General features: G+C 40.8%; 1 protein-coding gene across 3 annotated transcripts; it reads right to left on the bottom strand.

The window, feature by feature from the left end:
• Window positions 1-988: 988 nt before the first annotated feature.
• LOC118797379 (CMRF35-like molecule 3) lies at window positions 989-5,382 on the bottom strand. 3 transcript variants are annotated; one of them, XM_036556718.1, is made up of 5 exons: window positions 5,289-5,382; window positions 4,055-4,369; window positions 3,632-3,940; window positions 3,485-3,544; window positions 989-1,108 (listed from the first exon to the last, which is right to left on the bottom strand). In XM_036556718.1, exons 1-5 carry the CDS (start codon window positions 5,347-5,349, stop codon window positions 1,071-1,073), a joined length of 783 nt encoding a protein of 260 aa, XP_036412611.1. In that variant the 5' UTR covers window positions 5,350-5,382; the 3' UTR covers window positions 989-1,070. The 3 variants fall into 3 exon arrangements, with proteins under 3 accessions (XP_036412611.1, XP_036412610.1, XP_036412612.1); XM_036556717.1 differs by lacking the exon at window positions 989-1,108 and having other exon boundaries at window positions 3,081-3,544; XM_036556719.1 differs by lacking the exon at window positions 989-1,108 and having other exon boundaries at window positions 3,081-3,538.
• Between the last annotated feature and the right edge of the window lie 6,611 nt (window positions 5,383-11,993).

The raw sequence follows: 11,993 nt of genomic DNA, 5'->3' as shown, positions 1-11,993 counted from the left end.
ATAGTCTGGCCTTTACTACTTACATTTGTTAGTGCATGCCATGTCTCAGTCAAATGGGACTTCTATGGACCTCAGACACATTTGCCAATGCTTATTAGGGTGAAAGAGCTTTCAAAACAATTTCTGAAGAGTGTGGACTTCACCGATCCGATTTGATTTCACCGATGAGAAATGTTATGCTTGGCCTAAAACAAACACTGCATTTCAGCATATGAACCTCATCCTAATTGTGAAACATGGTGGTGGCAGTATCACAGTTTGAGGCTCTTTTGCTGCTGTTGGACCAGGGCATTTTGCCATCATTTGATGGGGCTATAAACGTCTGAATTGTACAAAGAAATTCTATAGGAGAATATTAGGGCCTCCATTTAAGAACTGAACCTCAGCAACAGCTGGGTCAATCATCCTAAAAACATCAGTTAGTCCACAGAGAGTGGTTGAAGAAGAAATGTTCCATTTTGGAATGGCCAAAGTCAAAGTCCAGATCTGTTGTGGCAGGATCTAAGACGTGGTGTTCATTCAAGAAAGTCCACCAACATAACAGAGTAAGCAGTTCTGTAAGGAGAAATGGGCCAAGATTCCTCCAGGTCAATGCGCACAGCTGATCAACAGTTACAGGAACCATTTGGTTGAAGTTAGTGCTGCTCAAGTTACTGAAAAGGAGAGGTTCACATACTTTTACAAAGATATTTAATGTTGAATCACTTTGTTCAATAAATTAAAGAAAAACAAAATAATTGTGTAATTTCTGTTACTGGGTTCTCTTTATTTATAGGTCGCATTCTTGTAGATATTTACATCATGCTAAAGGGTTCACAAACTCCCAAGCAGCGCTGTAATCACCACCATACTATTGCTAATAAAACACTACATATATATTACATTTATATTTCTCAATACATTTTGATAGCATAAACCTTGTTAAATGTTAGGTAAATATTGTGTTGGTACAATTTAAAACAGCATAAGTCTACTTTATATAGATGTGACAATTTTACAATATAGACAAGGACATCCAGAGACACCATTAGTACAGGCCAATACAACGTCTCTCATTCAGTTCTTTGTACTCACACTGGTTTCTCAGTGCCAGAACTTGTTGTCTCCACTGCAGTTCGAAGAATCAAGAAATGAAAATGTAGAAGGATTACTCATGGCATGAACAGTCAGAATGTAACTGGACAATTATATTTTTTACTTCAAGGATGTTCCTTTAAGTAGTCTCATGACAAAGTTGGCTCCAGCTAAAAGGGAGTTTGGCTAACAGTTAGCTCTAGCATTAGCTCAGTTTTGCACTCTCTAAAGTTTCATTTTTATGGTGTTTCTCTCAAAATAAAGGATGCTTTACAATTCCAAACAACTGCAAACAGAACACTTCACACATGTACACACAGTTCCACAGCTGCCAGGGAAAGAAACTCTGCCATCAAACTATTACAGCTGTTGCAACATAAGAAATGAAGAAACACATTTCTGTTAGTTTTACAACATGACTGTTACTGTCTGACTGATGCTGGTTTCCTCACTGCCAGAAGTTGCAATCACAGCTGTTAATTATGATTTTTTTTTTAAGTTCATCGTTGCATTGTTTAATTTTATGAACGTAGGCATAGGTGACAACTATGCAACAAAAACAGCTGCCATGGTGAAAAACTGCATGTTACAGTTAGACCTCTGCCGCCAGCAGAGGGCGACGGCGGCGAAGTGCCATAACTTCAGGGAACTCCAATTCCCAGAAGGCCTCAGGCTGATTAGGCAAACAGCCCTTTGTCACACCTTTGTATAGGGGTGGCCGGTACGGTACGCAGCCCAGGTGGGTATTTAAACAAAAAGAAAAGAGGGCTGGAAAAAAACAAAACAAAAAGAGAGTAATTGCCCCAAAATTACTCAGACACAGGAAGGCTTGAGCTACAAATGGCTCCAAGCCATACAAAAGGTGTTTACAGTGGAAGTGTCTTTTGTTTTCTCATTATCTTTTATTTCATGTTTCTAGTTCAGCCTTTGTTTGAGCACGCTGCTTTCAGCGTTTCCTGCGTTTGCCGTTTTTTCCCGCCTTTTTATTTCCCGTTCCTTGAGGTATCTTACCTGTTGTCACCTATGCTTCCCAGTGGTGCAGCAGTAACTCAGTACATCAGCGGTTCAAGCCTGGCTCTGGGTCACCCCAACGTGCCAAATTTGCACTCCATTGCCTCAATAAATTTATTTAACACCCTTTCTCACGGGTTTTCATCTTTGCACTTGTGTCCGCCTCCCTGCTGTCCCGTAACACAAGCGCAGATTAATCAGTCATTTATTTGTTATTGTAGAGTGTAGAACCTTTATTGGTATGAAGTGGTTAAGTTTTGGTGTTACATTGTGGCGAGAGCCGGTGATCTCCAGCGGAGCTCTACCACTGCGCCACAGGGACTATATGAAAAGAGGTGGGAAAACCGATATGTAAGGCGGTGGGAAAAGAAATGGCGGGAATGGCAAACAAAAGGGATGCTTAAAGCCAGCGTGCTCAAGCAAAGGCACTTCTTCAAAAAAGAGAAACTAAAAAGAACACAAAACCACCCTCAAGATTGTCTTTTCCTTTCGATCTCATTCTTTTGCTTTCTCTTCTCTTTTCTTTGATTTTCTGTTGCCTGCTTCGGTGCTTTTCTTTCTTTCTTTCTTTCTTTCTTTCTTCCTTTCTTTCTTTCTTTCTTTCCTTCCACCCACCTGTGCTGAAGTACCGTACCGGTTACCGTATGGTACAAAGGTGTAACGCTGGGCTGCTGTTTTTTGCGAGCTTTTATGCAGCATTCCCCAGGTGCAACTGGTCAACCCCTGATTATCGTTAGGGCTTCTGGGAGTGGGACTTCTGGGAGCTGTGCCTAGCAGCTCTCCTGGCATGATGTCCCAGGCCTCCTAGTGGCAGCTGGCATCGTAGCCTGACCCCTTACAACATGACTGGGGGCCGAAATAATCTATCAATTATTTAATTAAACTAATATTCAAACCCCTGGATTCCCTTTCTGTGGTGCATGTAGCATCAATTATTTACCAGCCTGCAGGCAAAATGGGTGTCTATGCAGACAGCATAAGACAGAAAACATTTTATTACAGAAATGCACATAACTACACTGAAATGCATAACTGTATGTTACTGAAATTACAGATATGGATTATGGATGTCTATACATTAAAGCATCTGCACATCTCAGAATTTCCAGAGTCCTCCACAGTCTGTCAATCACATGGTCACAAATCACATGGTTACATGTAAGCCAGTGCCAGCATCCAGTCATTTGGACACAAAAATATCCTAAAATCACAAACTGGTTTATATTACAGCCCAGATTCCAGGTGTAAACACAGAAGGCTTGTTCTACTTTTTTTTTACATTTTTAATACAGCAACAGATACCTTGGCCACAGCATGTTTATATCAGAAGGTTCAACAATATGTATAATTTTTTGTCATGCATGATTTGTTGACCAATTAGCAGTGTTTATGATCGTACCTGGGGTGGTCGCGGTTCCCTTAGGTTTCTCACTGCCAGAAACTGCAGTCACAGCTGTTGCTAACATAAGAAGAGAAGAACCAAATTGATGTAAGTGGCACAACATTACAGCTTAAAGGTCAGCAGGTATGATACATGTGATCTTACTTGAAGGTCTTTCAGTGACAGTGAGGTGAACAGTAACCCCCACATCTCCTGCACTGAACCAGTACCAGCCAGCATCACTCTTCTGCAGACCCCTCATCTCCACACTGACAGATCCTTTTCCATAGTCAATGACCAGCACTGATGAATTCTGGGATGTGTTAGTCCTCCCCACTGTGAAGCAGCTCCAGTCTTCAAACCTGCACCACTTCTTCTGTTTATTCTGATATTCAGCACTGTAGAGACACTGGACACTGACACTGCCCCCTTCCTGACCACTCACTCTGCTGTTTATCACTGACACAGCAGGATCTGAATAAAGAGGCAGAGAATGAGTGGTCTAAACATGAACTCCATCATAAGTGACACCTTCTAAGCGTTAAGTTACAGCGAACACATTTACCCTCACACAAAGAGACTTCTTACCTGCACTAACATTCAAGTACAAATGGTCACCGTCATCCACACGGCCACTAATATCCACAGCACACCAATAATATCCAGAGTCAGAGTCTTGGAGGCTGTTCAGTTCCACAGTAAACATATTCTGTGTTGGATGATCAGTGACTGATATTCTTCCACTTGTGTTTGTAGAGGCTACTATGTTGCATGAGGACCATGAATGCCCCTCACACCAGTATTTACGGTTTGATTTGTATTTCTCATCATAAAAGCATGGAATACAGAGAGATCCTCCACGTTTTACAGCTAAATTCTTCAGTGTCCTCACGCTCTCAGAATCTGGAGAAAAGAAGGCAAATAATACAGTATTTCTCGAGAACGACTTCAGAATCAGTATAAGTTTATGACAGAGAAAAGATGTTTATGTAAAACACTTAAAGACCACAGATGGGAGTAGCCACACTGTATCCTGAAATGGGCTGATAGAGTTGTGCTTGTCTTTTGTTAAGTTTTTCCATTCCCTTATGCATACATGACAGAAATGACTGGAATGGGCCTAATATTGTATTCAAATTAAAGCTACACTGTGTACGTTCTGGGGATTTGGAGACATCATCATCAGACTTCATCACTATAGATTTGATTTTGCATTGGAGACTTCAAACGTCACACTCGACCTTCTTTTTGAGCCTGATCATGTGACAATCTTACATACTGCAGCTTTAACCTAAAACAACTAAAACAAAATGATAATTCTCAATATAAAATGGTAACTGCAGTGTAAGTGGCTACATAAGTGATCAGTTGCTATTGGCTGTATCTATTTTTCCAGTCAACATACTACTCTAAGCAACTTCTCACATCATAAAAGTAAAGTATATGATACTGAATGTTTTAAAAACTCCAACAGGTAAGAATCATATTTTTGCATTAAAGAAAAATTATTTCATAAAATAAATTTCTGATACTGGTGTACAATCATGGTGCCCTCGAGCTATAGGTTTAAAGGAAATAGGTTTAAAAACGCCCACCCAGGAGATGATTTGGTCAAGTATAAGATTTTCACTGGTTCATTCCAACGCCTCCCTCTATTATTAACCCTTTTAATCATAAATTCATAAAATTAATTATAAATAATTAAATGCCTATCGTGTCATTGCAAAGTGAAGAAAATGGGTTCATTACACTGAGGCAACATCATGCAAAAGAGTTAATAAAAGTGTGTAAAGCAGTAAAAGTAAAGAACACAGATTCTTACCTGAGATACAGAGGAGCAACACAAAGAGAATTAAAAAACTCAAGAGTGAGTAAAAGTACATGTTTCTGTAAGAGGCTCCACTGACAAATACTCTTCCTGCTTTTAAGCAAAGCAGTTCAACTACAGTGCTCTTCCTGTTTTTTTCTGTTCTCTTTCTGTTATTGACTGTTTAAAAAGGACAACTAAATCAAATATAACAAAATTTCAAATATTTCTGTGGTCCCTGTAGCAGCTGGTGTACTGAATTAATCTTTACTGCCTCTTCAGTGAATAAACAGTGTTGAACAGGAGCGTGACTAGTATCAGGGGCTCAGCCCAGGAGCCTGTACCAGTATCAGGGGCTCAGCCCAGGCTAGCCCTTGGCCCACTTTACAAAGTCACATGGTTACACAGTCTGTCCTCTAGATTCCAGTGCACCTATATTATAGACAGCAAAAAATGGTTTACCAGTTCGGAAAAAAGCCAATATTTTTATATTTTATATTCTATATTCTAAAAGAATGAATAAAAATAAATATACATGTATCTGCCTGGACCCTATATAATCAGAACACTAATATACATATTACATTATTATTCTTTTCCTTTCTGCCAGCTCTCACCTCATCTGCTCTTGCTGTTGTCCTGTTTTAGTTCTTAAAATAAACAGTACAATGGAAATAAAAATGTTCCCATAGTGTGCCAAAATGAAATTCATTCCCATATATGCCTTATGTTGCTGATTCTTCTGCTGTTCTCTTTCTTTCTGGCACTACTTATGCCTTGAAAGGCACATTTAATGTCTGTATTTTAAAAGAGAAACTGAAACAGCAAGGACCAAACATATACAATAGTAGAATGTTACTTAGCTGGCCTGGCCTACTGATGCCAAAATAAGATAAAACTTGAGTTGGCTTCGTTTGTTATATAGGGATCAGCACTAACAGTAGACATGCTTATTTGTTCACTTGGTTGGATTTAATTTAGGTTAGCTAATGTTAACATTTGTTTAATGTTAATTATTAATTATTTTAACCGCAGAGATGTAATATGAGCTCATTAATTGTTGGCCATAAAATGGCACACATGGTAACAAGTTATGATAGCTAACTTATTTTCTTAGGGCTGAAGTTGCCTTCTTCAAATTTTCCATTCCACATTAAAGACCCAGGGAACTTAAATCTGTGTTTTCTTTTTGATTAATTCAAAGTCAAAGTTCTCTTTGAAGCCAGGGCTCATCCGCGATTTGAACCCAGAACCTCTCGCACCCTAAGCAAAAATCATACTCCTAGACTAACAAGCTGGCACACAGGCTCTTTGGCACTGCAGTCGAAACTTCAGCTAGCTTAGTCCTTAACTCAAAACAAAGGGTAAACCCAACAAAGATTAAAGGGGTCATTCTCTGCTGTTATTACCAATAGAATCTAAAAATTTAGGGTCTCTGAACAGGAATTGTGTAAAAAATCGTTCAAATTTCTCTAGCAAAGTCGGAGAAATTCACATTTATTCTCACTGTTGCCTCCGTAAGCTTCACCTGGGAAAAGTACGACTTCCACAATGCAGTGCGGTAGCCAGCTACTCCCAAAAGCGTGTTTACCTGTGTGCTTACAGATACTGAAGAGGGAGCACTGTGAGTTTGTTTTGAGGATTTCTTTGATGATTGCAGTTAATCATGTAACGGGTTTTGGATTTATTTGAAGTCTACAGACCAGGGCAAGAGAGAGAAACGCTCGCACCAAGGATGCTTCAGAAAAGGGAATTTATTGGCTAAATATCAAACTACTTTTGGACTACATTCAATGATAAACAATAGAAAATAAAACCAGAAAACAAAACAAAACAAAGTGATAGTAATGAAAGACAAAATAGCTCGAGTAAGTTAGAGTGATTCACGGCTAAATGGTATGAGGCAGTGAGGTATGGGGAGTCGTTTGGGAGAGCCTCTAGAGAATTAACCTAAGCCTGGACGGGAATAACTATATGGCTGGATGTACCTATAAAATTCTCTTATTAAATAAATTGGCGTCAGGGCCCTGACTGCAAATTGATGGTTCCAGCTTACGTGGGAGTCGGGGGCTGATTTCAGGAGGGGTCGTCTCAGGACAGACTCGATCGAAGGCTGGAGCTCACGCGGTGGTTCATCTCCTCGCTGGCTGTGGATGCTGCATCTCCGTGCGGGCACGCGCCTTCCCGTCAGTGATTGTGCGGAGGCGTCTCGTGGCCGTCTGATGGTGGAGCTTGGGCGGCCTTTCGAGGGTCGGTCTGTTCACAGATCAGTGCGTGGCTCTGGGTGCGATGTTGGGTCTCCATGGCGTCCGAACCGCTCCCACTCCGCTGGCGAGGTTCAGGTCGCAATCAGGGTTCTGAGGCTGGTGATACTAATTTAACAGCTGGTTCTCGATTCAGCTGTAAATCTGACTGAGTCTGGGGTTGGGGGTATTAAGCCGACAGCTTTACGCCTCACTCCCAGACTTGCTGGAGCCAAAAAGGCCCTTAACTTTTGGGTAAACACTCTGCTTGAGGTAGAGTTTCAGCCAGTGTTCGCTACAATCAATTATAAAATGTAATTAGCTGGCTAGCTAACTTTATCAGCAGCAGGACGGACTTTCCTTGTTTAGATTTATGACCCTCTCTGTTTATGTAATGTACGTCAGGCTCTACAGAAACACAGTCTACATTTTACAGACAAGTAAAAGTTTTCCATGAGCAGTGGATACTGGATTAAAGTTGATGATGTGGAGAGCTGCTAAGAGATTAGAAATGCTGCTTGCTCCCCTATCTTTGATGAAATGCTGTAGCTCTGTATTCTTGCTCCAGTGTGTTTAGTCAGACTTCTGTATGCACCCAGAAAGCTGTTATTGCCCAAAAATTGTTTGTCAGGAATTCTGTATGGGGCAGCATCCATTGTAGTTAGTTTGTTTGCAGTCTGCAATTATGTGTGCAAGTATTGTCTGTCTGTGAGCCTCCTGAGAGATGGTTTTGAATTTGGACGCACAGTGCCGTTCTGAAAAATACAGACTCTGACTGAAGGCTAGGTGGGACACAGTAACACCTCCAAATGTGGTTTGAATCAGATTTGGCAAAAGTGGATTTCGTGGGGTTTTTCACTGTCCAGACAATCAAAAATCAGTCTGGAAACGATCTGGGTATGGCAAAAATCAGATATGGTCTGGCATTCTGAACAAGGCCTAAGACCAATGAAATTTGACCACAGGCTTTATCTGAACCCACAGGTTGCTTTGAAATGGTTCGTTTTCAGTCAGAAATGCTGTCATGGTGACGCAGATATGCATTTTGATATGTAAAGTGCTGTTTAAACCAGGGCTCATCTGAGCTTAACTGCCAGGACCTATCATAACCTTAGCAAGAATCATTGTTGAACTCCTCATTTAAGACAGACAGTATATGACGTACGGCATTTTATTTTATTTTTTTTTCTTTCCCAAAGTTTAGATTTAGTTCAGACTACAAATACGGTGATGCTGAAAATGATGAAAATGACTCCAGCAAAGTTAAAACAAAATAAATAAAAGTTTTGTTGATGCATCTCAACTAGAGACAAGTCATTTTAAAACCTCAGCTCCTCCAGGATTTGAACCTAGGCCCTCTTGCACCCAAAGCGAGAATCATACCCCTAGACCAACAAGTCAATGCACAAACACTTCTCTGCCACACTCGCTCCCTTAGGCAGCACATTTGTGTCTTGAAAACAAAGAATCAACACATACATCTGCAACTGACACTCTATGTATCACTGAATGCCAGGGCTAGTCCAGGATTTGAACCTGGGGCCGCTCACAACCTAAGCAAGAACTGTACTCCTAGACCACCAAGCCTTTGAGAGGAAGCTTCCTCCCTACAGTCAGCATCTCGGCTAGCGTTTTCCCCAAATCAGAACAAATAATCAACCCATGAAAGATGACTGCTCTCCAAATCACATTTAAACTGTCAAGGCCTACAAACCAGGACTTGTCACACCCTGGGCAAAAATCTTTGTTGAACTCATACTGCTGTTGTCATTTAACATGAACAGTGTATGCAGCATTTTACTTTTCCTAAAGTTTGCGTTTTATTCAGACCATCAACACGGTGGTGCTGAAACATGCTGGAAAGGGTTACAGAAAATGTATAGTTTTTTTCCTCAAACCTCTTCTGCCTTTGCTTTGTTTCTTTTTTCAGCAATGGCATAATTTATTGTACACAGTGAATAGATTCTAAGAAGACTTCAAACGCTTGACCTATTGACTCTGATTTAAAGCCCCATATAATTCCACACACACAGTTTTCTGTGTTTAATGGTAATTGCCATCTGCTGTACAACTTTTTAAGAAGTTTTGGCATTTTCTTGAAGTGACTGAATAAACGTAGCAAGGAAAATGCATTCCTGTTGCTCATGCAAGGTCAAGGTTTTATGAGAGAGGTTTAGTAACTCATAACCAAAAGCTAGCAAGCTAGACCACCTGTCTGTAGCTGCCTGTCACCTGTTCATTCATTTATCCATACATGAACTTTGATTGTCTGATCTTTTATTCACACAGTGATTCATTCATCCTTTTGTTCATCCGTCTGTCTGCACGTCTGTTCCTTAGCACATTGCTTCATCTGTCTCTTTGTTCATTCATCCGCCCGTTCGTTTGCCTAGTTACTGTCACATAAATGCTGGATAATGATTTTAGTTCTGCATGAGTGGCGGAGGAGGCTAAGAATGTTTGACAGAGAGCTGTCAATCAAGCTGCTCATTAGCCATGTCCACACCGTTCTCAACTACATTATATGGACAAACGTTTGGGACACCTACACATTCCACCTACAGGAGCTTTTAGGACATCCCATTCTAAATCCATAGGCATTAATATGGAGTTGGTCCCCCCTTTGCAGCTATAAAAGCTTCCATTCTTCTGTGAGTGTGTCTGTGGGAATTTTTGCCCATTCATATAGAAGACACTGATGTTGGACAAAAGGGCCTGGCTTGCAATCTCTGTTGAGGTCAGGGCTCTGTGCGGGCCAGTCAAGTTCTTCCACACCAAACTCACCCAGCCATGCCTTTATGGACCTAGCTTTGCGCACCGGGGCCCAGTCATGTTGGAACAGAAAAGGTTCTTCCCCAAACTCTTCCCACAAAGTTGGAAGCATACAGTTGTTCAAAATGTCTTGGTCTGCTGAAGCATTAAGATTTCCCTTCACTGGAACTAAGGACCCTAGGCCAACCCCTGAAAAACAACCCAAAAGCATTATCCCTCTGTGACATTCACCAAACCCAGACTCGTCCATCAGACTGCCAGCCAGAGAAGCGTGATTCATCACTCCACAGAACACTCACATGAACACCAAGTTCTCAACATTTGTTACTACAAACTTGGGCGTCAGCATAACAATAGCAATAGATGTTAACAGCTCATCATTTTTCGTGTACCTGTCAGCATTTAATCTTTGAGTGAACTTCCTGCAACTGAGAAAGCGCTAAAAGGCCTATGCATTACTTTATAGTGGATGTTCTGGCCAAATAAGGAATTCTGAGTCTAAGCCTTTTTCTCCATGGTAAAAAATGGACAGCGTTTTAGAAAATCACTGCTATCACTCCCTGAAGTAAAAAGAATACTCAAAACTCTGTTTGTTTGGTCATGTGCACATTTATCATAGTGTCTCAGGATCCTCTGAATTATGAGGTTATTAAGTAATCAAAATTAGAATACTGCTGGATGCTATGAGCAATCCAACACACTTTTGCTGAAGTTGCCAGTCTTATGATGTCAGTTCAATGTGCACCAGTGTTGGCTTGTATGTAGTAATATTTGTATGTCATCTTTTTAACGACCCAATGCGCCCAATTAATGATTGGGGTAAAATGCACAAAGCACAATATGTATATACAATATGTATAATATGAATATGTAAGTCTGCAACATTTTTTTTACCACAGGACATGATAACAAACATTCTTAAAAACCTCAATTTTTCCCATACAGAACTGATAGACAACAGCAACAGCACAATAGACAACAGGTGAAAAATGCATGCTGCAGACATGTTCTAGCCTAAAGATTTTTTTGCATCTTGAAGAGTTAGCATGTGTCTTATTTTGAATATGATAAAATACAGTTGTAAAGATTTTACTGAGATGCAACTAAAATAATAAACTAGCATCCAGTATTACAACAAGGTCTTTAACTGTGGCTTTTGGTTGCACTGAAAAACCATTAAGGTCAAAAATCTGCGGATTTAGAACCCAACAGCAACACTTCTGTTTCATCAGAGCTTAGCAGGAGGAAGTTCTTGGTCAGCCAGGCTTTAATGTTTTTAACGCAATCTTTCATTACGTGTAACGGTGTCATTGCATCTGGCTGAACTGACACATATAACTATCACCAGAATGAATGAATGAATGAATGAATGAATGAATGAATGAAGGTGAAAGCCAATGTTATGTTTATGCATTATATATCCTAGGGGCGGGTGGCACGGTGGCACTGTGGGTAGCGCTGTCGCCTCACAGCAAGTAGGGCCTGGGTTCTATTCCCGGCTGGGCGACCAGGGTCCTTTCTGCGTGGAGTCTGCTTGTTCTCTCCCCGTGTCTGCGTGGGTTTTCTCCAGGTACTCCGGTTTCCTCCCACAGTCCAAAGACAGGCAGTCAGGCCAATTGGACATGCTAAATTGCCCCTAGGTATGAATGTGTGTGTATGTCTGTCTGTCTGTCTGCCCTGCAATGGACTGGTGACCTGGCCAGGG

This window comes from Colossoma macropomum, unplaced genomic scaffold (assembly GCF_904425465.1).
Source record: "Colossoma macropomum unplaced genomic scaffold, Colossoma_macropomum, whole genome shotgun sequence".
In the NCBI taxonomy this organism is placed as follows: Eukaryota; Metazoa; Chordata; class Actinopteri; order Characiformes; family Serrasalmidae; genus Colossoma; species Colossoma macropomum.
This window is presented reverse-complemented; position numbering and strand designations above follow the sequence as displayed.